The sequence below is a fragment of the Trichosurus vulpecula genome, chromosome 2 (assembly GCF_011100635.1).
Source record: "Trichosurus vulpecula isolate mTriVul1 chromosome 2, mTriVul1.pri, whole genome shotgun sequence".
NCBI classification, from domain to species: domain Eukaryota; kingdom Metazoa; phylum Chordata; class Mammalia; order Diprotodontia; family Phalangeridae; genus Trichosurus; species Trichosurus vulpecula.
In genome coordinates this window covers 180,087,602-180,111,255 of record NC_050574.1, presented here as the reverse complement: position 1 = coordinate 180,111,255, position 23,654 = coordinate 180,087,602, and the positions used below count along the sequence as shown (strand labels likewise).

Here is a 23,654-nt window from a genome sequence, read left to right as displayed (position 1 = left end):
ATTATGAGCCAATTGGGACTCGCTGAACTCTGGAGCTTACATAACTCTCCAATGAATAAATTGTTAATTTTAACCAGAAACAGTCATGCCTCTGCATATGACTATTTGCAGATTGTGTTTGACTCGCCTGAGGTTAAAAAAAAGTAAGGATTAAACACGATATAATGCCATAAGAATTTACTATAATGAAATGTTACAGCTAACAGTACCAAAGCAAAGGAATTTAAATTCTTTGTGACATTCTAATTATGTTCCACTGTGAATACTAAATTTAAGTTTCTATTTCATAGCTATAGTGATAATAGCTTATATTAATGATAAATGTACATTTACAGCCAAACAAAAATAATTTAGGGTAAATTCACTGTCTTAAAATTAGATTACTCCAAGTATATCAGCCTGTTAATTGACCGACTATATTTTTTTGAGGATCTGTTACCTTTCCATTTGAAGCACAAAGTTCCTGTGTTGGAGATAGGTCTTTCTTGGTCAAATGGATAACAGCATCTGGAATGTATCACAAGCAATGGCACTATCCATTATTTCTATACTCTGGCAATCCCACAATAGCCAAATGAAACTTTACCCTAAGATTTCTGTGGGACTGGATTTCTTAAATTCCTGTCCTGAGGGAAAACCTCCCAACAGTGGCTTATAATGAGAATACCTTTTCAGCCATCCATCACAGGGAATCACTCAACCTTGCAAATAACCATTCTTCCAGGGAAGCCGTAAAGCTTTTACTGATCTTTATTTTAATATTTCCCTGACACTTATGGACACGGTGAACCATTTGGGGAGAGGAGGGTTTAGGTGGGGCCAGAGGAAAAGGAATTCTTGTTGGCAAAGCTTCAAAAACCATAATGCCAAAAATGAGACATAGTATCTTCAGTTCTATAATGTAGTGGGAGGAAAAATGGAATTGGAACCAGAAGATTCTTCCTGAAGTCCTGGCTTTCCCACTTACTAGCTAGCTCTTTGACCTTAGATAAGTCATTTAATTTCCCTGACCCTCAGTTTCCCAGTCTGTAAAATGGAGATAATGCTTACTTCCTGTGATTATTTTGAGGCTTCAGTGAGGTGGTATGTGTATAATTCTTTATATTTAGGCATAGGGAATGATCCTGTGATTTCATTAATACAGTAAAGGGTACTCCTGGATAAGGAAACTCCTACCATTGCAGGGTCAGCATCTTCTTTGAGACATGGCCTTAGAGAGTTGCCTAAAGCTGTCATGCCAGACCCAAATGGAAACAGGCAGCTAGGTGGTACAGTGCACAGAGGGCTGGGCCTGGAGTCAGAAAGACTCATCTTCCTGAGTTCAAATCTGGCCTGAGACACTTACTAGCATTGTGACCCTGGGCAAGTCACTTAACCCTGTTTGCCTCAGTTTCCTCATCTGCAAAATGAGCTATAGAAGAAAATGACAAACCACTCTAGTATCTTTGCCTAGAAAAACCACATTCATGATGGGTCAGACACTACTGAATAGCAACAATACAACCATAAATGAAGATCCGTTCAGGCAGCATATTGACTTAGAAAGCCACATATTAGCATTATCCATGTTCTGTTGTGTATTTATTTATTTTGTTAAGTATTTCCTGATTCCTTTTTAATCTGGTTCTGGCATCACTGAGTATTTGATACCTCTGGCCTAGAACAATGAGAGGCTAAAAGACTTGCCCAGGGTCACAAGACCTGTATGTATGAGTTGGGACTTGTATCCAGGTCTTCCTGGTTGCATACTGTGCTGCTGTTATCAATACAAAGGATTATGTAGAAATTGAAATTATTATCACGTCCAGTATGAATGTTAGTACATTATATGACATGAATGTTAAGACCCAGGAAAGGGAATATCTACTGATTTTGACTAGCTGCATAACCTTGAGCAAACCCTTTTATTTCTCTGGTTTTTACTTTCCTCCTTTGTAAAAATGAAAGAGTTCAACTAGATGATCCCTAAGGGTCCTTCCAGCTAGTAATACTAAGCTTCAGTGATTCTCTGACTTGCAGCCACAACTGGCTTTTTGTTGCTCAGGGTGACCTTTTCTGACAGCCAGTTTCAGTAGAACTTGAAAAAGGAAGAAGAGACTGAAGGGACTGAACTCTCAGATTGTCAGCAGAGAGAGAAGTGGGGAGAGGAGAATGAAGCAGATTTGAACTGGTTCCCCTATGTATTTCTGCTACAATATACCCTCTCTTAACTTCTCACGGGGAATAAATTCTTTATGCTTTCTTCTTGGGAGGCAGTTGTCTGAATTTATAGCCAGCTAACTGCTGAACCTTTAAAATGAAAATAAATGGTTTGTTTTAACCTTAGTTCTTTATCACATGTAGGACCCAACCAAAAAAAGTGGGGGACTGATGCCTTGGAGCAAATGGCACTGTAACAAAAGCCGCTGTTTATATAGCTTTTACTACAGGTACATTGGTAAATATGATTTAATCTATCATCATTGAAAGGCTTGTGAAGTTAATTATAAGAGCCAAAAGAAATGGCAGATATAAAAACTGCAGAGAAACATAAGAACACTTGTAGTAAGTGCCACATAATGAATAAAGCAGAACCAAAATAACAGTATTTTAATTATTTTAATTTTTTCTTCATATTTTATTATTTAATATTTTTGGTTTTTAACATTGATTTCCACAAGATTTTGTTACAAATTTTCTCCCCATTTCTACCCCCCACCAAGATCGCATATATTCTTTTTTTTTTTTTTTTTTTTTTTTGGATGACCACTTAGCTTATTTATTTTAGAAATTGCTGCATTATTAGGATTTCACTTGGCATAAGTGATCCAGGTGTGTGCCTTAGTTTGGTGTAGAAGGGCTTAGTACAATGAGTGAAGGAAAGATCGCATATATTCTGATTTCCCCTTTCCCCATTCTGCCCTCCCTTCTGTCACCCCACTCCCCCCATTCCCTTACTTTCTTGTAGGGCAAGATAGATTTCTGTACCCCATTGCCTGTGTATCTTATTTCCCAGTTGCATGTAAAAACAACTTTTTTTTGAGCATTGTTTTTAGAACTTTGAGTTCCAAATTCTCTCCCTTCTTCTCTCTCCACCCACCCTCCTTGAGAAGGCAAGTAATTCAAGATAGACCACACATGTATCATTATGCAAAACACTTCTATAATAGTGATGTTGTGAAAGACTAACTGTATTTCCCTCCATCCTATCCTGTCCCCTTTTATTCAGTTTTCTCCCTTGACCCTGTCCCTTTTCAAAAGTGTTTGCTTTTGATTACCTCCCCCTCCCATCATCCCCCTCTCTTATCCCCTTCACCCTACTTTCCTGTGGGGTAAGATACCCAATTGAGCGTGTATGTTATTCCCTCCTTAAGTCAAATACAATGAGAGCAAGATTCACTCATTCCCTTTCAACTGCCCCCTCTTCCCCTCCAATAGAACTGCTTTTTCTTGTCACTTTTATGAGGTAATTTACCCCATTCTATCTCTCCCTTTCTCCTCCCAATATATTCTTCTCTCACCCCTTAATTTTATTTTTTTTTAGATATCATCCCTTCATATTGAACTCACCCTATGCCCTCTGTCTATATATATGTATGTTCCCTTCGACTACCCTAATACTGAGAAAGGTCTCATGAATTACAAATATCATCTTTCCATGTGGCAATGTAAACAAAACAGTTCAACTTTAGTAAGTCTCTTATGATTTATCTTTCTTGTTTACCTTTTCATGCTTCCCTTGATTCTTGTATTTGAAAGTGAAATTTTCTATTCATCTCTGGTCTTTTCACTGAAAAAGCTTGAAAGTCCTCTATTTTCTTGAAAATCCATATTTGGCCTTGGAGTATTATACTCAGTTTTGCTGGGTAGGTGATTCTTGGTTTTAATCCTAGCTCCATTGACCTCTGGAATATCATATTCCCTTAATGTAGAAGCTGCTAGATCTTGTGTTATCCTAATTGTGTTTCCACAATACTCAAATTGTTTCTTTCTGGCTGCTTGCAATATTTTCTCCTCGACCTGGGAGCTCTGGAATTTGGTGACAATATTCCTAGGAGTTTTCTTTTTGGAATCTTTTTCAAGAGGCAGTTGGTGGATTCTTTCAATTTCTATCTTACCCTCTGGCTCTAGAATATCAGGGCAGTTCTCCTTGATAATTTCTTGAAAGATGATGTCTAGGCTCTTTTTTTGATCATGGCTTTCAGGTAGTCCAATACTTTTTAAATTATCTCTCCTGGATCTATTCTCCAGGTCAGTGGTTTTTCCAATGAGATATTTCACATTGTCTTCCATTTTTTCATTCCTTTTCTTCTGTTTTATAATTTCTTGATTTCTCATAAAGTCACTAGCTTCCACTTGCTCCAATCTCATTTTTAAGGTAGTATTTTCTTCAGTGGTCTTTTGGACCTCCTTTTCCATTTGGCTAATTCTGCCTTTTAAGGCATTCTTCTCCTCATTGGCTTTTTGGAGCTCTTTTGCTATTTGGGTTAGTCTATTTTTTAAGGTGTTGTTTTCTTCAGTATTTTTTTGGGTCTCCTTTAGTAAGTCATTGACTTGTTTTTCGTGATTTTCTTGTATCACTCTCATTTCTCTTCCCAATTTTTCCTCTACTTCTCTTACTTGATTTTCCAAGTCCTTTTTGAGTTCTTCCATGGACTGAGACCAATTCATGTTTTTCTTGGAGGCTTTTGATTTCGGATCTTTGATTTGTTGACTTCTTCTGGCTGTATGTTTTGATCTTCTTTGTCACCAAAAGAAGATTCTATAGTCTGAGTCCGTTTGCGTTGCCTGCACATTTTCCCAGCCAACTACTTGATTCTTGAGCTTTTTGTCAGGGTATGACCGCTTGTAGAGTAGAGAGTACTTTGTCCCAAGCTTTAGGGGCCTTGTGCTGCTGTTTTCAGAGCTACTTCTACTCCACAGTCACCTCAAGCTCTACCACACCAGTGCCCCTCCTCCCCCAAGAACCGCCAACCAGGACCGTGACCCAGATCCAAGCAGGGCAAAGCAAGAGAACCCTGCCTCTGCACCAGCAAAGCAATCCCTGCACTCTCACTCTGATCTGCAGCTTGATTCTCACTGTGTGTTCCAGGGACTTGGGTAGCAGCTAATGCTGGAGCTCTGGAAGCAGTCACAGGAGCTTCCTACTGCTGCTGTGCCACCACCCCCACCCCCCACCCCAGGGCCAGACCGCGCACTTCTCCCACCCAGATCCAGAAGTTTTCCCACTAACCTGCTCCATTGTCTTTGGCATCTGTGGGTTGAGAAGTCTGGTACCTGCCACAGCTCAGTGATATAGGGCCCTAAGGCCTGCTCCACCCAACCCCCGGTCTGGTCAGTCCTGGCATGCTGGGCTGCTCTCGGCTCCCATCATGGTGTGATAGACCCCTTCCCAGTGACCATCCAAGCCATCTTGTGCTGGAGACTTGTTTCCCCCTGTTATTTTGTTGGTTCTGTAGCTCTAGAATTTATTCAGAGCCATTTTTACAGATGTTTGGAGGGATTTGGGGGAGAGCTTAAGTGAGTCCCTGTTTTCCAGCAGCCGTCTTGGCTCTGCCTCCAAATAACAGTATTTTTAAAGAAATAATCACAAGAAATTACAAATAAATTACTTTCTAATAGATGAACCAGGACTCACCAAGCTATAATTTCAGAAGATATCAGAAGAGAGTAAAGTCTGCAAATGATAGTTAGCCCAGTGCATTTGACTTAATTCTAGCAAAATTCTAGAACTTTAATATTCAAGGGGCAGTCCGTGAGCATCTGGAAAAGGAAGTAGAGAACCACCATAGTATTTTTAAGAATCAGTCATGCCACACTATCTCTCTGCTTTTTTGGCAGTCTTAGTGAAATGCTATAGATGTAGTTTACTAATTTTCACCAAAGATTTTATGAAGCTTCTCATACTTTCCTTGAGGAAAAGATGGGAGAGCTATGGCCTTAAATAATAATTCAGCTTTTATGAATTAAGAATTGATTGACTGTCCAGACTCAAGTGTAGCCATTGATGACTAAATAAATGTCAGCTGGGAGACTGTCTAGTGGAGTGCCACAGGGGTCTGTGCTTGGCCCTGTCCTCTTTAACTTCTTAATTAATCACTTGGCTAAAGATAGTGACATACTTATTAAATTTGAAGGGCACATAAAGGTGGGAGAGATTGCTGACATGTTAAATAGACTCAGGATCCAAAAAGGTGGTAATGAACTAGACAGGGGTAGGGAGCCTGCAGCCTCGAGGCCACATGTGGCCCTCTAGGTCCTCAAGTGCAGCCTTTTGACTGAATTCAAACTTCACAGAACAAGTCCTTTTATTAGTAGAATGTTATGTCGAATATGATAGGCATAAATGTAAAGCCCCACACTTGAGTTCAGAAAATCAATTTCACAAACACAGGATGAGGGAGCACTAGATAGTAGTTCATCAGAAAACATCTGGGGTTTTGGTGGACTGTAAGCCCAGTGTGATATGGGAACCAAAAAGCTAACATGATCATAGCCTACAATGAGATAGAATTTCCAGAACCAGGGAAAGGATGGAATTGCTATTCTTCGAAGGGCTATTTGCCTCTTGGCGATCTCTATCCATTGCTCCTAGTTCTTTCCTCTAGTACTAAGCAGAATACCTTTTGTGCCTGAGGTTAGGAAAAGCTCCCTAATAATGAGAGCCATCTACAAATGGAATGGGCTACCTTAGGAGGGAGGTAGTGAGTGGTTTTCCCTTCATTAGAGGTTTTCAAGCAAAACATGGATGAATGGTGACTTGTTGGGAGTGCCATGGAGGACATTATTGTTCCAATTTGGATTGTGCTATCCGAAATTTAGAGTACCTTCTAACTTTGAGAACCAGGGATTCTGTGAGATGTGATGCCTTTGTTGTTTAAAGAAGTTCAGTAGCATTTTTTTTTTGGTTAGATCACAGAACTTGAAAGTAGTTTTTTTTGCTTGCCCAAGGTTAAAAGGGATCTACTATCATATAGTGCTATGGTACTTAATACTTAATGTACTTAATGTTTGTTGAGGTCATATGAATAAATATAGATGTGTATATCTGAATGTGTCTATATCTCTGTTCATACATAATTTTTAACTCGTTTTTGAAATAAGAACATGTTTGGTTATCGCTTAAGTGTTTCGTATTTTACTTTTCCAGAATTTGTCTCTTGTTTGTAAAGATGTCCAGATTGATACCGTCACTCCTACTTGGTGTCAGTGCTTCCTCCTGTCTGGGTCAGGATTAATAACACTAAATAAAAACTTACTTTTATAAAGTGAGGAGGCATCATTAAAAAGTAAAAGAGGTGATTCCCCCTCTGGAGTCAGAGAACCTGGGCTCAAATCCCCCTCCTGACACTCTCTGCCTGACCTTAGGCAAGTCATTTAACCACTATGGGCCACAGTTTTGTCCCCTATAAGTAGCCAACTGGCTTCTAATCCTTCCAGCTCTGGGTCTGATGATCTTGTATTTTAAGGGATATTATATCATCTGATTTAGAGGTAAAAGGGGCTTCAGATATTGTATCACCTTGGGTCTAGATTTAACAAATGAGAATGAGGCTCCCAGAAGTGTTGTCACAAGCCCAGAGTCACACATGTCATAAATAACAGAGCCAGGGTTGAAATGAGCTCCTCTGTCCCTAAATTCAGTCATCTTTCCACTATACATAGTATGTAAAAATAATATCCCAGGATAGTGAGTACTCTATAACAATTCTTATCCTTTGAAACTTAGAGCTAAATCTAGATGAAACTTATAAGAGACAGTGCTAATGTCATATAAAACAGGTAAATACTTAAAAGGCATTTTTGTCTTTGTTTAAACTTCTAATGTTTGGAATCATTAGTATTTAGAAATAAAAATGTTTTAAAACCCATCAGGTTTTATAATAGATATGTGGAGAGAAGAATCTATGCAGCATATTTTTTAAGAAGATAGCATATTGAATTATTTAAATGTGAGTTCTTGCCTTTTTATGAGGAATGACAGTATTTTACAAGCAGCAGTTGTCTGGAGATGAAGACCAGCCTAATCTTCATGTATACTCAACACACTTAATTTCAAGGAGCCTGGATTGGCCTATAGCCCAAATGGTTTCTAAGTCTGTTCTTACAGTGCATATTTCAGAACCACATTTAAATTGTTTCTGGTTCTGCTTTGATGAATGCACTGTTTATTTCTTGGGTAGCTTAAGTGGTCACTTACCGTACTGTACAATGCCTCAGCCATGGAATCATGTATAAACTCTAAGTATGTGTTTGTTACACCACAAGACATTGACTTGTATTTACTGTTCACTTTTTTAAAAAATCATATATAAAAATTGGTATGCAAATGATGATTATTAGTTATTATCTGCTTTTGGTAATTTACAAACATTACTGGTGACCCATTTTCTTTTCGCCTTTCACTGTAGGAATAGATCTCCCTGATTCTATTTGAAAGTCTCTAGCACAGAGACTCTGCTTACCACAACTATTACTGTTATTTCCTTACTCAGGTCTCATGTAGAGACACAAAATGGACTCTTGCTTCGTGAACCCTTTTTTTCTACTCCATGCATAGGTTTTGTTATTGAGTATGAATTAAATTTCCTCTGAAATTCCCTATGTCCTTCCTTTACAACTAATTAATGCTTAATCAATGATCTCCAGGTTTGGTTGGCATTGCTAAATACCTGTGTTAGCCAGAAGGTGAATGTCCTTATATTCTGAAATTAGAGTATCTCATTTTTGCTACCTTGGAATTCCTGCAGCATAAACAAAATTCTGACACAATTTCAAGTTTCATTTCTTATATCTTCTTGTAATGTCTAGTTTGGAAAGTTCTGAGAAACAACAGTGTGGGGAGTCTCACCTTAGAAGTAGATCCATGGCCACATGTGGAAGGGGTATTTTGAATCAGACAGTGTGGTCCAGTAGAAAGCATGCTGGATTTGGAGTCAGAACAAATGGATTCAAAACAACTGGATCCAAAACTGGGTTCTTCTACCTGTATGGCTCAGAAAGTTTCAGAGCTTCCATTTGTTTTGTTCATGTGTAAAATGAAGAGGTTGGACCACCAGGTCTCTAAGATCCCTCCTGAATCTAAAGGTAGATTCTAGGATTCCCTTTTTAAACCATGCTGCCTAGGAGACTCTCTTTAGGTTTTGTTCAGGTAGAACATCATTTGGATCAAACTCTCTAAAGGAGCTGGGGCATTTTTTAATTTATTCTCCTTTTTTGTGCCTATCTTATTTTGAGAGGAGTTTTGTTACCATTTGTCAAATGATGTTACCGAGTTCTACTTCCATCTGCCCTGGCTTCTTTCTATTCACTCTTTTAAAGTACATTGTTTTGTAAGCTAATAGTATGTTTTCTTTTGTTTTGGAAAGCAGGACCTCTACCCTAGCCCCGATGTCAAACTAGTTCCCAGATTTTTTCTTAGAATTCTGTCTTCTGTGGGACTAACATCTTTCGTTTCCATAGATTGTGCTATTTCTTTGTTTCCAAATAATACATCTGCCAAAAGGCCCCCTTTCCCCCCATGACTCAGAACACTGGTGCTTTTCTCTGTCTCCTGAAATGCTGATTGTCTCCTGGCATGATCTTGATTGCCTTCACCGTTTCCTTAGGAAACAGTTATTGTTTCCATAGTCTCTGTGGAAGGGAAAGGCAAACGGTAATTTTTTTTTTCCTTGTGCTGTGACTTGTGCTGGCCCATTTAGTTGTACCTGCTGCCACACTCAGACATGATGGACCTTTGTGGGCATAAGAGAGCTTTTAAATTCTTGTGCAGTCCTCTCTTCGAATAAGTGTGCTTTGGCTTTTTCAAGTTGATTGGAAAAGAAATACTGCCAGCTAGCTCTCTGGTGCACTGAGAGAGGATCAAGTATTGCTGCCAAAACTGATGGATGTTGGCCAGGTTAGAGACTGAAACTGGGAAAGCCTTCTGCAATCTTGGATTGTTAAGCGCAGAAAAGCAAGCTAATTGTGTGTGCATGCATGTTCATGCCTACACAAACACACAGTCATTTTTACCATGTAATCCTTTATGGGAATCACAGTTGAGAAGGGATGTTGTTTAGGGTGATCCCCTCCCCACCCCGCCAAGACCTTATATGCAATAAAGGTGTGCCTTACTTTATGTAAACCCCAGTGGGGCTAACCACAGGGAAGTGCTCTGAGGCTCCAGGAAGCGGATGCCCATGGGAAGTAAACAAACCCTCCTGTACTCATTGAAAGCCGCACCCACCATACAAGCACATCTCTGCCATCACTGCAGAGGGGTGCTGAAGAGGGACAAATCCTGCAAAGGAACCAGGAGTCTTTCTCATCAGCTGCTGCCTTTATTGGAAAGTAGGTAGCCTGAGACCAACAGAACCAGCATCAGAAGCACCCACTGATGCTTGAGGATCTGATCTGGCTACCTTTCCTGGTCTCTCTCTGTGTGCATCGATTCGAGAGATTAGTACAAGACAAAAATAATACAATTTCACCATCAGGACACTTACAGTTCCATGTATGACCCAAGAATTAATCTTTCTCCTGATGTCTCAGAGATCCCTTCTTCAACTGGCCTATTATGTGAATTTGCATGTCTTCTGGGTCAATCCATTTCGGATCGATTCAAGGGAAATGTGCCCTGTTTTTGTGTTTCTTCAAGAGGTGATTCCCCTTTGTAAGAGACTTTCTGGTTTTTGTGGGCATTGAGAAAGAACCACAGGATTGTCTGAGCAACTCACAATTCTATGGAGTATTAGAATAAACCCCGCTAAGGCACTTGTCTTGGTTTGGGGCTCTCAGCCACTCAGAGATTATAATATCTTTGTAGTTTCCTCTGAAGTCATTTTTGCTTACCTGTTATTTATTTCCTACTGACTTTTGTTTTAAAAAATTTAGAGATGTAATGTGAGGGGGAAAATATGGCCCAAGATCTCATAAAACCACATTGAAGAATGTAGTAGACTTTTAAAATAAAAAATTTTACTAATCAGACAAGAAGTTCAATCAACCAAATAATCGAATGATTATTGTATGTATATAGGGCACTCTCTTAAAAACTGTTTATAATTGGGCAAAAGCTGTTTGATTTTTAGTTTTGTATTCCTGGCTCCCATGAAGTTTTGTATTGCACACAAGAAAAGTAGTGATTGGAAAAAAATATGATTGACAAAGATGGGCTAGTCATTGGACAGTGAGCTTCTTGAGAGCAGAGACTGTGGCACCTAGCAGGTAAATGCTTGTTGACAGATTGACACTTTGGCCTGCCGTCTACCCATTGCCCCACCAGCTGCCCATAGTCAGGTTTGATTTACATAGGAGCACTCCTACCATTGCCAATTACTGTCTGAAGTCCGTTAAGGCCAGTCAGATAATGATAGGAGCAAAATTAGGAACTCAAGGGGGCTTTAAACTCAGCTCATGTGGGGGGAGTGCCAGTTTCCTTATTATTATTATTTTTTAAATACACATTATTTGAACTTCAAAACTTATTTCATTTTCTCATCATTTTACTCTCTCAACTATACACAAGTGTGAGCAGAAACTGCTTTGGAAACTCCATGCTGAACTATTTGAATCCTCTTTGGGAAATCAATAGAATGCAAAGAATGGCTTGTGGCTGGGCCTGCAAACCTTACTTATGATTTATATGTATTCTGCCAGGGGCTTGTGTTTCTTATTAAGGTTTGACAACTGGCTGTAGCATTGGTTAAAACATTATGTGCAGCTATGCTTTTAAAACATTACTTTCCTGGAATTATTTTGCCTTGAAATGACTAACAGTGGAGCCTATGAAAAAATGCCAGCTCCATAGAGATACCTTTCAGTGCCCCAGGAAGTATAATTTATGAATGCAGATTCTCTACCTTAACCTCACCAGCCTTTCCCCCCCTTTATAAAAGTACTTTTCCATTAACATCATTTATGCATTTGTTGAATAACTATTAAACACTTCCTCTGTGTAATGTACTGTGCTAGCACTAGAGGGGATAGAAAGGTGACTAAAACGTGATCTTTGCCCTCTATGGAATGTAGAAGCTAAGCTCTTTGAGAACAGGGACTGTTTCATTATCAACTTTGTATCCAGAGTATCTGGCACATAATAAAGCGTGTTGGTTTGAATTTAATTAAGAGTGGTAAGTTCCACACACAAATAACTACAATGCACATTAGGCTGAAATAAGTTGTTTCCCTTCATATGGGAAATGGAAATGGCTACATGGAAGACCATGGCACTTGGACTGTGCAGCAAAAGGTAAAAATGGGCAGTAGGAGCAGGCATTCTGACTTGATAGCAGCAACTTATAAACACACTACAAATTGGCAGTCTTCTCTGCTTTTTCCTGTTAATCTTATTTTGAGAGAGGGATTATTATTTTTAAAGAAAATTTTGGGGGAATATTCAGGGTTGAGTGACTTGCCCAGGGTCACACAGCTGGTAAATGTCTGAGCTTGAATTTGAACTTAGATCCTCCTGACTTCAGGGCAGATGTGCTATCCATTGTGCCACCTAACTTCCCCAAGAGGGATCAGATGTTTTAAAATTATGAGCCTGGGGAAAGTTACCTCAGGAATTCTTCCATATTTTACTTAATAAGCTGAAGGCTTTCAGCTTTATGTAGTAAGACAGTAAGAAATAGATTTGTCACTGAGAATCCAGTGAAGCTGTTAAACCAAACTGGATTACAAATTCCCTGGTTGCTTTGTTTCCCTGTGTGACTAACCAGTGACTTCCCCCCCCCCAGTTTTACTTTGAACCTAAATTGGGGGATGGGGGATGGGGGTGGAGGGAAGATCAGCCACACAAATATATTAATAAATCCTAAGGTGTGAAAGTCCCATAGTACAGATAACTTTTTCAGCTAAAATTTCCATCAAGAGTATTAAAAGATCAGGATGTAGATTTGCTAACATTTAAGAAATGCTTCTATGCCAGAAAAGAAAAGGAGGGGGGGTGGAGAGACCCTTGTGGGAAATTCTTTCCTTCATACATAATCATTTTTCACTGAATTTAAATTATTCTCAGTAATGTGTTGATGCTATTGAAATAGCTTAGCTATCTAGAAAATGTGAACCATACTACCACCTTCCTATGAATTATGACTCATAAATTTTTGAGAGAATATTCAGACTTGCTATAGCTATTTCCCCACATAGGACCTTTGAGTAGTTGGGGGTGGGAACTGCCGTTGGAAGTTGACAGCATTATAGCAAAGCAAAATGTAAGCAGAAGTGCTCATGTCTTGGTTGATCTACTTCAGAAACATCTTTTCATATAGTATAGAAAGTAGGTATAAGATGCCTCAGTGTGCAGTGAATTTCCACTGAAATTCTGTTACAAACTATACACTGAGTAAAGGTAATGTGAGTGGTGTTAAGTTAAACGATCAACAAATGGCACATAGTAGGCGCTTAATAAATGTTTATTGACTGACTGCTTGCTTACTATGTGGCAGGCAATGTATTAAGCTTAGAGAATACAAAGTGAGATAATCTATGCCCTCAAGAGGCTTATAAACCACTCTTAGTTATCTATCATATGAACTATCCTACTCTCTGATCACAGTAGAAACAAATTGGAGTAAGAAGGATGAACTGTATAAGAATCTAGATCTATCTCTGTATGTATCTATTTCCAAACAAAAATGAAAATAATTTTTGGACCATCCACTGTAGTTATCTATTGTCTGTGCTTTTTCCATACTCTATTAACGTGGATAATCAAAATTTGGCTCTGATTGTCTTCTTCTACAGACAGGTGTATGATAATTTTTCATGTTGCCATATGGGAAACTCATATTAGGTCATTTATTAGTGTGAATGGGCAACTAAGCCCACGTAGGCTCTGCTGAAATCACAGTGGGGTAGGTCTTAAGTACATGGGCAACCATTCTTAAGTACTTTAGCTCCATTATTTCATGGTTGTGAGCATTTTTTTATTTCTTTTTTAAAATTTAATGTTTTATTTTTCCCCAGTTACATGTAAAAACAATTTTTAACATTGCTTTAAAAAAAAAGTTGAGTTCCAAATTCTTGTCCGTCCTCCCTCCCTCCCCACTCCCCCATTGCTGTGAGTCTTCACACTGATTAAGCTCATGATCCTTCCATTATTTCTCATTTCATGGGACTGAGAAGCTTATCCCTGTTTTTAGTTTTTGCTTTTCATAAAGGATCCAACCACCATGTGGGAGGCCTATCATTATTATTATTATTATTATTTTAGTATCTAGGTAACTAGTCTACAACTCAGATTATCAATATCATGCAAAATAGTAGGAGCTTAATCAATTGAATTAAACTGTTTTATTATGTCACTCTCCCACCTCCTTTTCTGGTCATCTATTTCCTCTTTGATACCACTTGTGGTACACAAGAAATTATTGGTGTCATGTTGTCTTCTCTTACCGTAGCCCGGATGCTTTATATTCAAAAAAAAATGTGCCTTAGGAATTGTCTTAAGGGTCATTTTTAGTTTAATTCTAAAATTGTGGTGTTTTATGTTTTAGAGATATACACACACACACATACACACATATATACATATATATGTATGTACATTATTGTATGTATGTGTAAATATGTATGTATATGAACATATGAACATATATATAATATGTATATTTTATATATATAATATATAATAATAACATATATATAATACATACATACACACACCCATATATTGTGTGCACACCCAGACAGAGCACCTTTTTTGTGCCATGGTTCCCTTTAGCTATTAGCTGGGACCTATGGACCCCTTCTCAGAATAATATTTTAAATGCATGAAGTAAAATACATAGGATTACAAAGGAAATCAGAAGTTGATGAAAGTAAAGATGCAGTAAAGATGCAAAGTCATGGATCCAGAAATCCAATCAGGGACCCCAGGTTAGGAACCCCTGATATGAGGGGGAGGGGAGAAGGAGGGAGGAAGAATAAAGAAGGGAAAGCATATACAAGTATGAATTTGTACTCTGAGAATATGGCCTTTTGCAGCAGTAAGAATTTTAAGAACATTGAAGCCACTGTGCATTCTCCCAAATATACTTTTGCCGGATCTCTTCCTCCTCAATTCTGATCATCTCTAGTACCTTTCCAGCTGAATGTCATTCCAAGTAACATGCAATTTTCATCCATCTTGTTTTTCCAGTATTCTTTCTAATACATTGTGGCATGTAAAAACTGCCTTTTGGTTCTCGTGTGTATGTACTATTTTCAGAGTGTGTTGCTATCCATGTCCCAGCCTCTTCACCATAAAAACTTTCTGACTGTTTTGTCTTAAAAGGAGAAAGGAGAGCCAACCATTGGCTGCTTCATCTGTCTATAGCTGTTTCCCAGCAGTCCACAACTATCTTAGGTTATTTGAAAATGTGCATCATTGTGCCCACACTTGCTTTTATTCACCTTGTCATCTAGAATTAAATGTCTCTCTAAGTTATGTGAGTAAAGCTGCCTGTCACATACAACCCTGGTCAGCTAATCACTCCACACAGAATTTAAGGCCATGCTATTGATAGATTGGGTATTTGGTATGTTCATACTTAAGTCAACAAGCATGTATTAAGCACCTGCTGTGTACCAGGCCCTGTGCTAAGCTGTTGGGGATACAATGAAAGGGGAAAAAAAAAACTAGTCCCCACTTTTACAAGTACTTATTAATGCTGTAGAAATTCGATAGTTTAGGTAGTTTGGAATTTTGGTGGGTTCAGAATAGTAGAGCTATATCCAGATTTTCTAAGGCCTGTGTTTCTAAGTTAGATGTAATTATGGAGTCTCTGGAATACATAGAGACTGAACTAATTTGCAAGTAAGTTAGGGGAAAGAACAAGAGTAAACTAATGTGGTCTTTTATTTGAGAAACAGTGGAAAAACAAGTTGGCTCATTAGTGTTAAAAGGTTTTATGATTTGAAACGTCAGTGTAGATATTTGTGCTTTCTACTTGTGGATTCTTTTTGTTATCCTTTTCTAGACTCAAAACAAAGGGAAAGCACAAATTAATAAAGTTGTGTGTGCTAACTATCACTGGTCTCCAGTCTTTTTTGACTGCTTACCCCACGAGTGAAAAACATTTCAACACCCCCTCATGTATATATTTCTTTATTTATAAATTATATACATGCACTAGTATACTAATAATTATGTATATTATAAAACTTACTCAAAATAAAAATTTGAAAGGATGAGATAAAGATGAAATAATATTTGGTCATAGAGCCCCTGGATTTACTAAGTAAAGGGACTGACATAAATTAGACCTGTGCTTTAGAAAAACCTTATGTCAGCTGAATGGAAGATGGATCAGAGTGGGAAGAGACATCAGGCAGGGAAACCAGTTAACTGGCTGTTTTAATCGTCGAGTGGTGATGATGCCTAGGTTGTGAACTTGGGTGACTGGAAAGGTGGCATTGCTCTGGAAAATAATAAGAAAATTGCAAAGAGGAGTGGCTTTGGGAAATAATATACTAAGATCTATATTGAATATCTCTCATTGATGCCCATTTATACTATGGGACTCTGTCCCACACAAAATAATTAGTGGGGAAGCTACAGCCTCCTTGAGGCATCTTTCCATAGCCACTAGATGATCTGGGGGTCAGGGAGTTGCTATGCTCAGGTAGGGAGGCAAGGCACCTGAACTGCGGATGCCCAGCACCAAGCACCTAATCCTAAAGTTAGATTATGACTATCCTGAAGAGTTGATCTGGACTTAGAAGTGGGGAGGTTGGGTCCCCACTTGGGGGTGGGGGAGTCCTTGCACAGAAAAGTTAGGGTGTGTTTGGGGGATAAAGGTAAGTCTGGTTTTGTTAATAGACAAGCCCCTCAATTGAGTATTGCAAGGAGGATCAATGGAGCCCATCTTGCCCGAGGACTGATTGGTCGTTCACAAATCCCTTGAGGTGAATGCATGGTAAGTCAGTGCACAGCTATGTCAGTGTGTGGCCTCTGTTCTAGACAGTGAAAAGGTTTGAGTTGTTAGTTGATTTTATTTTGAAACCATGTGACTCAGCTAACATCTAACATTAAACCAAATTAGTGCATTCTGGTGATTACTCCCCAGGGAAAGGTGAGAGAGGTGGCAGCAAACTTGTTAGTATTATTTTCAGACTAGACAGATTGGATAGTCAGCTCTGATCGAAGAATAAGGATCATCTTTCAATATAGTCTTCAGGGGAAAAGAATGCTACAGGGTTATCTTAATAATAAATATCTTGTATTTATGTAGTGTCTCTCTCCAAGATGTTGAAAGTACTTTGCAGACATGATCTCATTGCATAGCATACTTATGAGGCAGGGAGGTTGCAAGTGGTATCACCTCTTTACAGGTGAAATGGTGAGTAGCCATCTCACTCTTGAACTATTTCTGCTTTCCCCTCATTGCCTTCTCAGATTTTAAATTCAGTCCAGAGGCTGCTTTTAAAAAATCCTTACCTCCTTCTTTGACCCTGGCATACTCTCTTCCTCGCAAGCTGTCATTGGCTTTCCATTCGCCTTTATATCAGTCTCAGTCTGCCTAAAAAGACTTGCAGAATCCTCTACCAGTGTGCCTCTGTGTTCACTGCTTTTCTAGTCTCTTGCCACCATCTCATTCCCTGTGGTACTCAAGGAAGAAGTTTGGTATATTTGGATTTCTATTCATTCACTTCTCCCTCACCAAGCATACTTTTACCAATTCTCATTTCACTAAGAGAATGTACACATACGCTATAATTCAGGGGTGGGGAACTTGTGGCCTTCTAGGTCCTTGGATGTGGCCTTTTGATTGAGTCCAAGTTTTACAGAACAAATCCTTTTATTAAGGGGATTTTTTCTGTGAAGTTTAGATTCAGTCAAAGAGCCACACCCAAGTACCTATAGGACCACATGTGGCCTTGAGGCTGAAGGTTCCCCACCCCTGCACTATATAGCCATCCCCTCCATACCATGGAATCCATAACAACTTTTTTTTTAAGCTGGTTAGGCTTCCTGCCAATATCCGGTTTGTTCTTGGCCACCTCCTCCTATTACATAGTCTTACTAATTTATGGTTAGGAAGCACACGGAAGTTTAAAGCAAGTATATAAGCAGGAACAGATCATCGTTTGGTTACCAGCCTTTTGGTGATGAGCTGCTCTATACTTAGCGAGGCTGGTCCTTGAGCCATTATTTATAATGGAGCCTATACTGACAGCCTCTCCAGCTTCGTAGAACTTAGCAGAGTTTTTGCTTCTCTTTTGAGAACCTGTGGTCACCTCCATGCAGGTGACATAGTGTATAGACTGCTGGACATGGAGTCAGGAAAACCTACCTCACACTCTTCCTCGCTATGTGACCCCCAACAAGTAGCATAAGCTCTTAGCCTCAGTTTCTTCATCTGTGAAATATGGATAATAATAGGAACCTACTTTATAGGGTTGTAAGGATCAAATGAGATAATGTGTTAAAGTGTTTTGTAGACCTTAAAGCCCTATACATAAATGCTAGATATTATTATGACAAATCATTGGAGTAAGACTTTAGCGACGGGACCTGCGGTGATGCTATGGAAAGAATTAACCTGGGTTCGAATCCCAGTTCTGCTGTGTGACATTGGACAAGTCACTTAACCTTACTTGGCCACAGTTTCCTGATCTGTAAAATAAGGGGGTTGAATCTTTGTCCGAGACAAGTGATGAAACATACTTCTCTCTTCTCAGTAGAGAGGTGAAGAACTGCAAGAGCGGACTATTGCATACATTGTTCTAAACATAGAAGTTTTGTTGGGTTTGCTTTTCCATAAGGGAGGGTGGTGGAGAGGGTGACAGGTGGTATACTGGGAAATGACTAATGTGAAAAGAAAAAAAAGATCCATAAAACTCCTTTGAGAACAAACTTGTTTTTGACATCAGCCACATCTATTTTGAAAATTGAAATGGTGGTGGTAAAACTTTCCCAGTCATTACTGATTCTTAATGACCCTGTTTGGGGTTTTCTTGGCAAAGATACTGGAGTGGTTTGTCATTTCCTTCTCCAATTCATTTTACAGATGAGGAAACTGAGGCAAACAAGGTTAAGTGACTTACCAAGGGTCACAGTGCTGCTAGTGTCTAAGGCCTAATTTGACCTCAGGCCTTCCTGATTCCAGGCCCAGCACTCTATCCACTGTGCCACCTAGCTGCCCTCAATAAAACTACAAAGAAATAATTTCTTCAGGAGTAGAAGACAAGGTTACATAAGTGTCACCTCACATTTTCAGTTGTTTCAGTCATATGTAAGTCTTTATGATACTGTTTGGGGTTTTCTTGGCAAAGATACTAGAGTGGTTTGCCATTTCCTTCTCCATTTCAGTTTACAGATGAGGAAGCTGAGGCAAACAGGGTTAAGTGACTTGCCCAGGGTCACACAGCTAGTAAGTATCTGAGGCTAGATTTGAACTCAGGAAGATGAGTCTTCCTGACTCCAGACCCAGCAGTCTATCCACTGTGCCACCTAGCTGTCCATTTTAAGACCTAGGAATCTAGTATAGTGGTGCTACTGCTAAATTAATGACTGTGCAGTTAAATGTAATGTAATATAATGTAAATTAATGTTGTACAGTCTGTACTGAACAAGCCTGAAGTAAAACCACCTCTTTAGTAGTTTTTCTTCTTCCAATACGGGAAAAGACCTCTGTAGTATCTGCTTCTATAGTGATACCTTATTTATCTAGCGTTGCTAGATATATGTAGATAGATAGATGATAGATAATATAAATTACATAATATATATAATATATTATTTATATTATATGTGTATATGAATATACTCATATTTATCTATACCGATATAGGTAAGTATAATAAACGTCCACATAAGTGATTTTTCTAGATAACTGAAACCTCTCACTTTAAGCAGGAAAACAAATTTTAACCATTTTAGAAGAAAATCTCTAAAATGAAAGTCTACATTTCCTTACCTTCTTAAAAAGGGTACATGGAGTATTGTTTCTTTTTCCTTAACTTAGGATCATCATAATGAGCATCATAAGATCATAGCACCAGAGCTGAAAGGGACCTCGGGCCATCTAGTCTCCAACCCTTCATTTTACAAATGAGGAAACTGAGACACTAAGAGGTTGTGCCTTATAATACTATAATGACCTCAGGGTCTGGAGGCATCCTTGTACAGATTACTTACCGCCGTGTTAAATGGCTTCAACATACTATACTTTTAATTCTTATATCTATATTTATGGTTTATGTCTTCTCAGTCAGGCTATCTGTTGTCACCACCTTCTAATTTGCTGCCTGTCTTCTGTGTACTAGGGAAACCAGATGATTGTAGCTTGTGGGAATTGTGTATAAATTATAGTAAGCTCAGAGTGAAGACCTGAGGTCTTCCTTCAAGAAATAAAGTTGCATAGAATTTGATGGCTATTTCAACAATTTGGAGGCTTTTAAATTTACTTTCTGGTTCATAACTATGCTTAGGAGGGTTGAAATTACTACAGCTCTGACTCCCATAAAAGTGGAAGGTCACTGTCATACATTATCAAAGTTAAAACAAGTTTTATTATGTGATTTGAATATTCTGTGCTGAATCTCTTCTTTATTAAAGTGGATTATCAAGAGTCGACTTTTAAAAATACGATTACCTAGGGATTATGTAGTATCTATCTTTTGAAGAAGACAAAGCAGTTTCACATATGTGGCCACATGTATTATCATGATACACACATGAAGTGAGTAGGAGAAGGTATTAACGGAGCCCTTTCACAACTGGAAATACAGAGAGAGAAAAGGATTGGTTATCTTTCCCAAGCACTAGTTGTTTAGACATAAATCTTTTGGCTCTGAGAATGCTGTTAGTTCCACTAGCCTTTGCTTGCCGTTAAGTTTATAAATTCAGGTACATCCCAGCCAAAAAGTAGGATTTACGTTGCCTTTGGGCACTTGGGTACAAGGCTAATTTGTTGTGGTTTATTTTAGTATTAAATGTACACATGTGTAAATAGGTATGTTGTCATTTGTGTAGTAAATTGTGTTTATTGAAAAGCATCTAAATATAGTCCAAAGAACACTGAATTTGGAGTTAGAAGGCCCTGATCTTACTCATTGTGTGACATGGACCTCACAATATGTGGGAGAAAAGTGCTTCATAATTCTTAAAGCCTTCCTTAAATCTAAGATGTTATTTTTATGTGAGTTCACTATAATTGTACTTAGGTTGGAACTCAGAATAGCCTAAATACAGCAGCAGGTGAAGGTTCAGAGAGCCACACTATACAAAACCAGGGCAGATCCAGGAATTAAATCCCACTAAAAGGGCTTTGTGAAAAGATGACGTCAGACTTAACATTTCTCTGTGATTCATATTTGCTTTTCCTTTTGTTCCAGGAGATGGCGATAAGAGCACTCAAACAAACAGGCAGTAAAAACATTGAAGCTGCTCTGGAATATATTAGTAAAATGGGGTATGTGGACCCAAGAAATGAGCAAATTGTGCGGGTCATTAAGCAGACCTCCTCAGGTGAGCATAGGCTTCTTGTATTCTATCTTAAGAAAATAAGTGTTTTAAATGTGGGGTGGCTTTGGGGGCAAAGGAAGCCAAATCTATCCATCATCAATGGATTTCTAAACATTTTTATTACTTGTTTTTCTGAAATTGACAAGTACTAACATGAACATTCCCATATACAAAGAACAAAAAAAAAGTATTGCATATAAAAGCCAAATCTTCATTACATCTCGCTTGTTTCTTTTTTTTTTAAAGAGCATCATAAATTTAATATATTTGTTTCAAAGCTGTTCTCCTTGTCTTTGCCTTCCTTGGGATCCTCCTTCTATTTTCCTCTGTTTATTCTTTTCAATGCTTCATTGACATTCTTTCTGTTATTTTTCTTTTTTTTTTCACCACTTGTTCCTTCCAATTTTTATTAAACCCTCCCTCGTAACAAATAAGCATGGTCAAGCCAAACAAATTCCCACCTTGTTCATAACCACAAATGTACGTCTCATTATCAACCTGCAATCCATCACCTTTCTTAGAAGATGAGAAGCATGCTTAACCAGTCCATGACTGGTCATTGAGTTGGCTAAAATGCTCAAGTCTTTCAAAGCCATTTTTCTTTAATTCTTTCAAGGTTTCTCTTATCCTCAATGCCCTTTTATAAGGCATGATAATGTTCTACTACATTCACATAACCATAATTTCTTTGACCATTCCCCAATTAGTGGGTATCCCTTAGTTCCTGTTTCTTTGATACAACAAGATGTGCTTCTATGAATATTCTTGTACTTACGGGTTCTTTTCCTCTTTCGTCTCTGGCTTATATGCCTAGGAGTATGCTGTTAAATGCTTAGTGGGATGTGAGTGGAATGTGTACACATATTTTTAAGTTTAATCTGCATTAATACTTTCTTAACTATAGACAATCAGAAAAATAATCAAACCCCCTGATTTGTAGCATTGTTGATTTCTGCAGTTTAAATAAATGCTCGCTCTGAAAACTTAACAGTAGGCTCTTGGAACCATGTTCAGCTGACTCCAGGATGCCCTGGGTATGTTTCTGGTGGTGGTATTGCTGGACCCAGGGGTATTCACAGTTTATTGACTTTTTGGTTAGAGTTCTAAATTGGTTTCCAGAACGTGGACCAATTTTCAGCTCTACCAAGAGTTTGTTTGCCTGTGCTCCCATGGCCTCTCTAATAGTTGTTTTTTGCCCTTTTTTTTCCATCTTTGTCAATGTGTCATTTTTATTCATTTTCTCTTATATTAGGAAGTAGCTAAGTGGCATAGTGGATAGAGTGGGATTCATGAAAACTTGAGTTCAAATCCTGTCTTAGAAATTTACTAGCTTTGTGACCCTGGGCACACACTTTTTTGTGCCTCAATTTCCTCATCTGTAAAATGGGTATTAATAGCACTTACCTCACAATGGCTTTGGGAGGGTCAAATCCAATGAGATAATATGTGTAAAGCACTTTATAGACCTTAAAGCACTATATAACTTCTAGCCATTGTCAGTGATTTGGAGGATTTTTTTCAAATGGTTTTTAATAGCTTCCTTTTCTTTTGAGAATTGCCTGTTTCTATCCTTTCACCATTCATTTTTTGGGGGAATTGCTCTTATTCTTATATTTTGAATCATTTCCCTCTATATCTTGGATACAGAGCATAGAACTTGCAGGGAAGATTTTTTTCCCCCAGTTTGCTCTCTTAATTTAAACTGCATTGATTTTGTTTGGGCAAAAACTTTTCAATTTTATATAATAAAAATTGTATGTTTTATCCTCGTGATCTTCTCTATCTTTGGTTATAAACTCTTCTTCTCTCCCTAGATGTGAACTTCTCTTCTCCTCTAATTTGTTTGTGACTACCATAGTTGAGGGATTTTCAATGGCAGATCACCAGAGACCATTTTACAGTCCCAGATTTATTCAGATAATTGGTATATGATGGATACCATCCTAACATGGTTATTACCAGGAGATAAGAGAATGGGGGAAAAACAAACACATCCCATTCCTCAGCCTCCCAGCTAAAATGGCCTACTGTGGGGCCATCTCCCAGCATTATGATCTATATCTGGCCACTGGACCCATATCGCTTGGGAGGAGAAAATGAGGCTGGTGATTTTGCATAGCCCACCCTAACTTAAATCCAGTTCACTTGAAAGTCATGACATCACCTTCCTGATGTCACAGTCCTCTTGGAGAAGGAAGGAGAAACAACAAAAACAACAAAATGGTCTACTCATACC

At 38.5% G+C, this 23,654-nt stretch overlaps 1 protein-coding gene across 1 annotated transcript in view; it reads left to right on the top strand.

The window, feature by feature from the left end:
• The window catches only part of LATS2 (large tumor suppressor kinase 2), an 82,401-nt gene that overhangs the window by 46,519 nt on the left and 12,228 nt on the right, over positions 1–23,654 (top strand). The window contains exon 3 of the mRNA XM_036745245.1: positions 21,289–21,421. Within this exon, the coding sequence (XP_036601140.1) occupies positions 21,289–21,421 (133 nt within the window). The remainder of the gene's footprint in view (positions 1–21,288; positions 21,422–23,654) is intronic.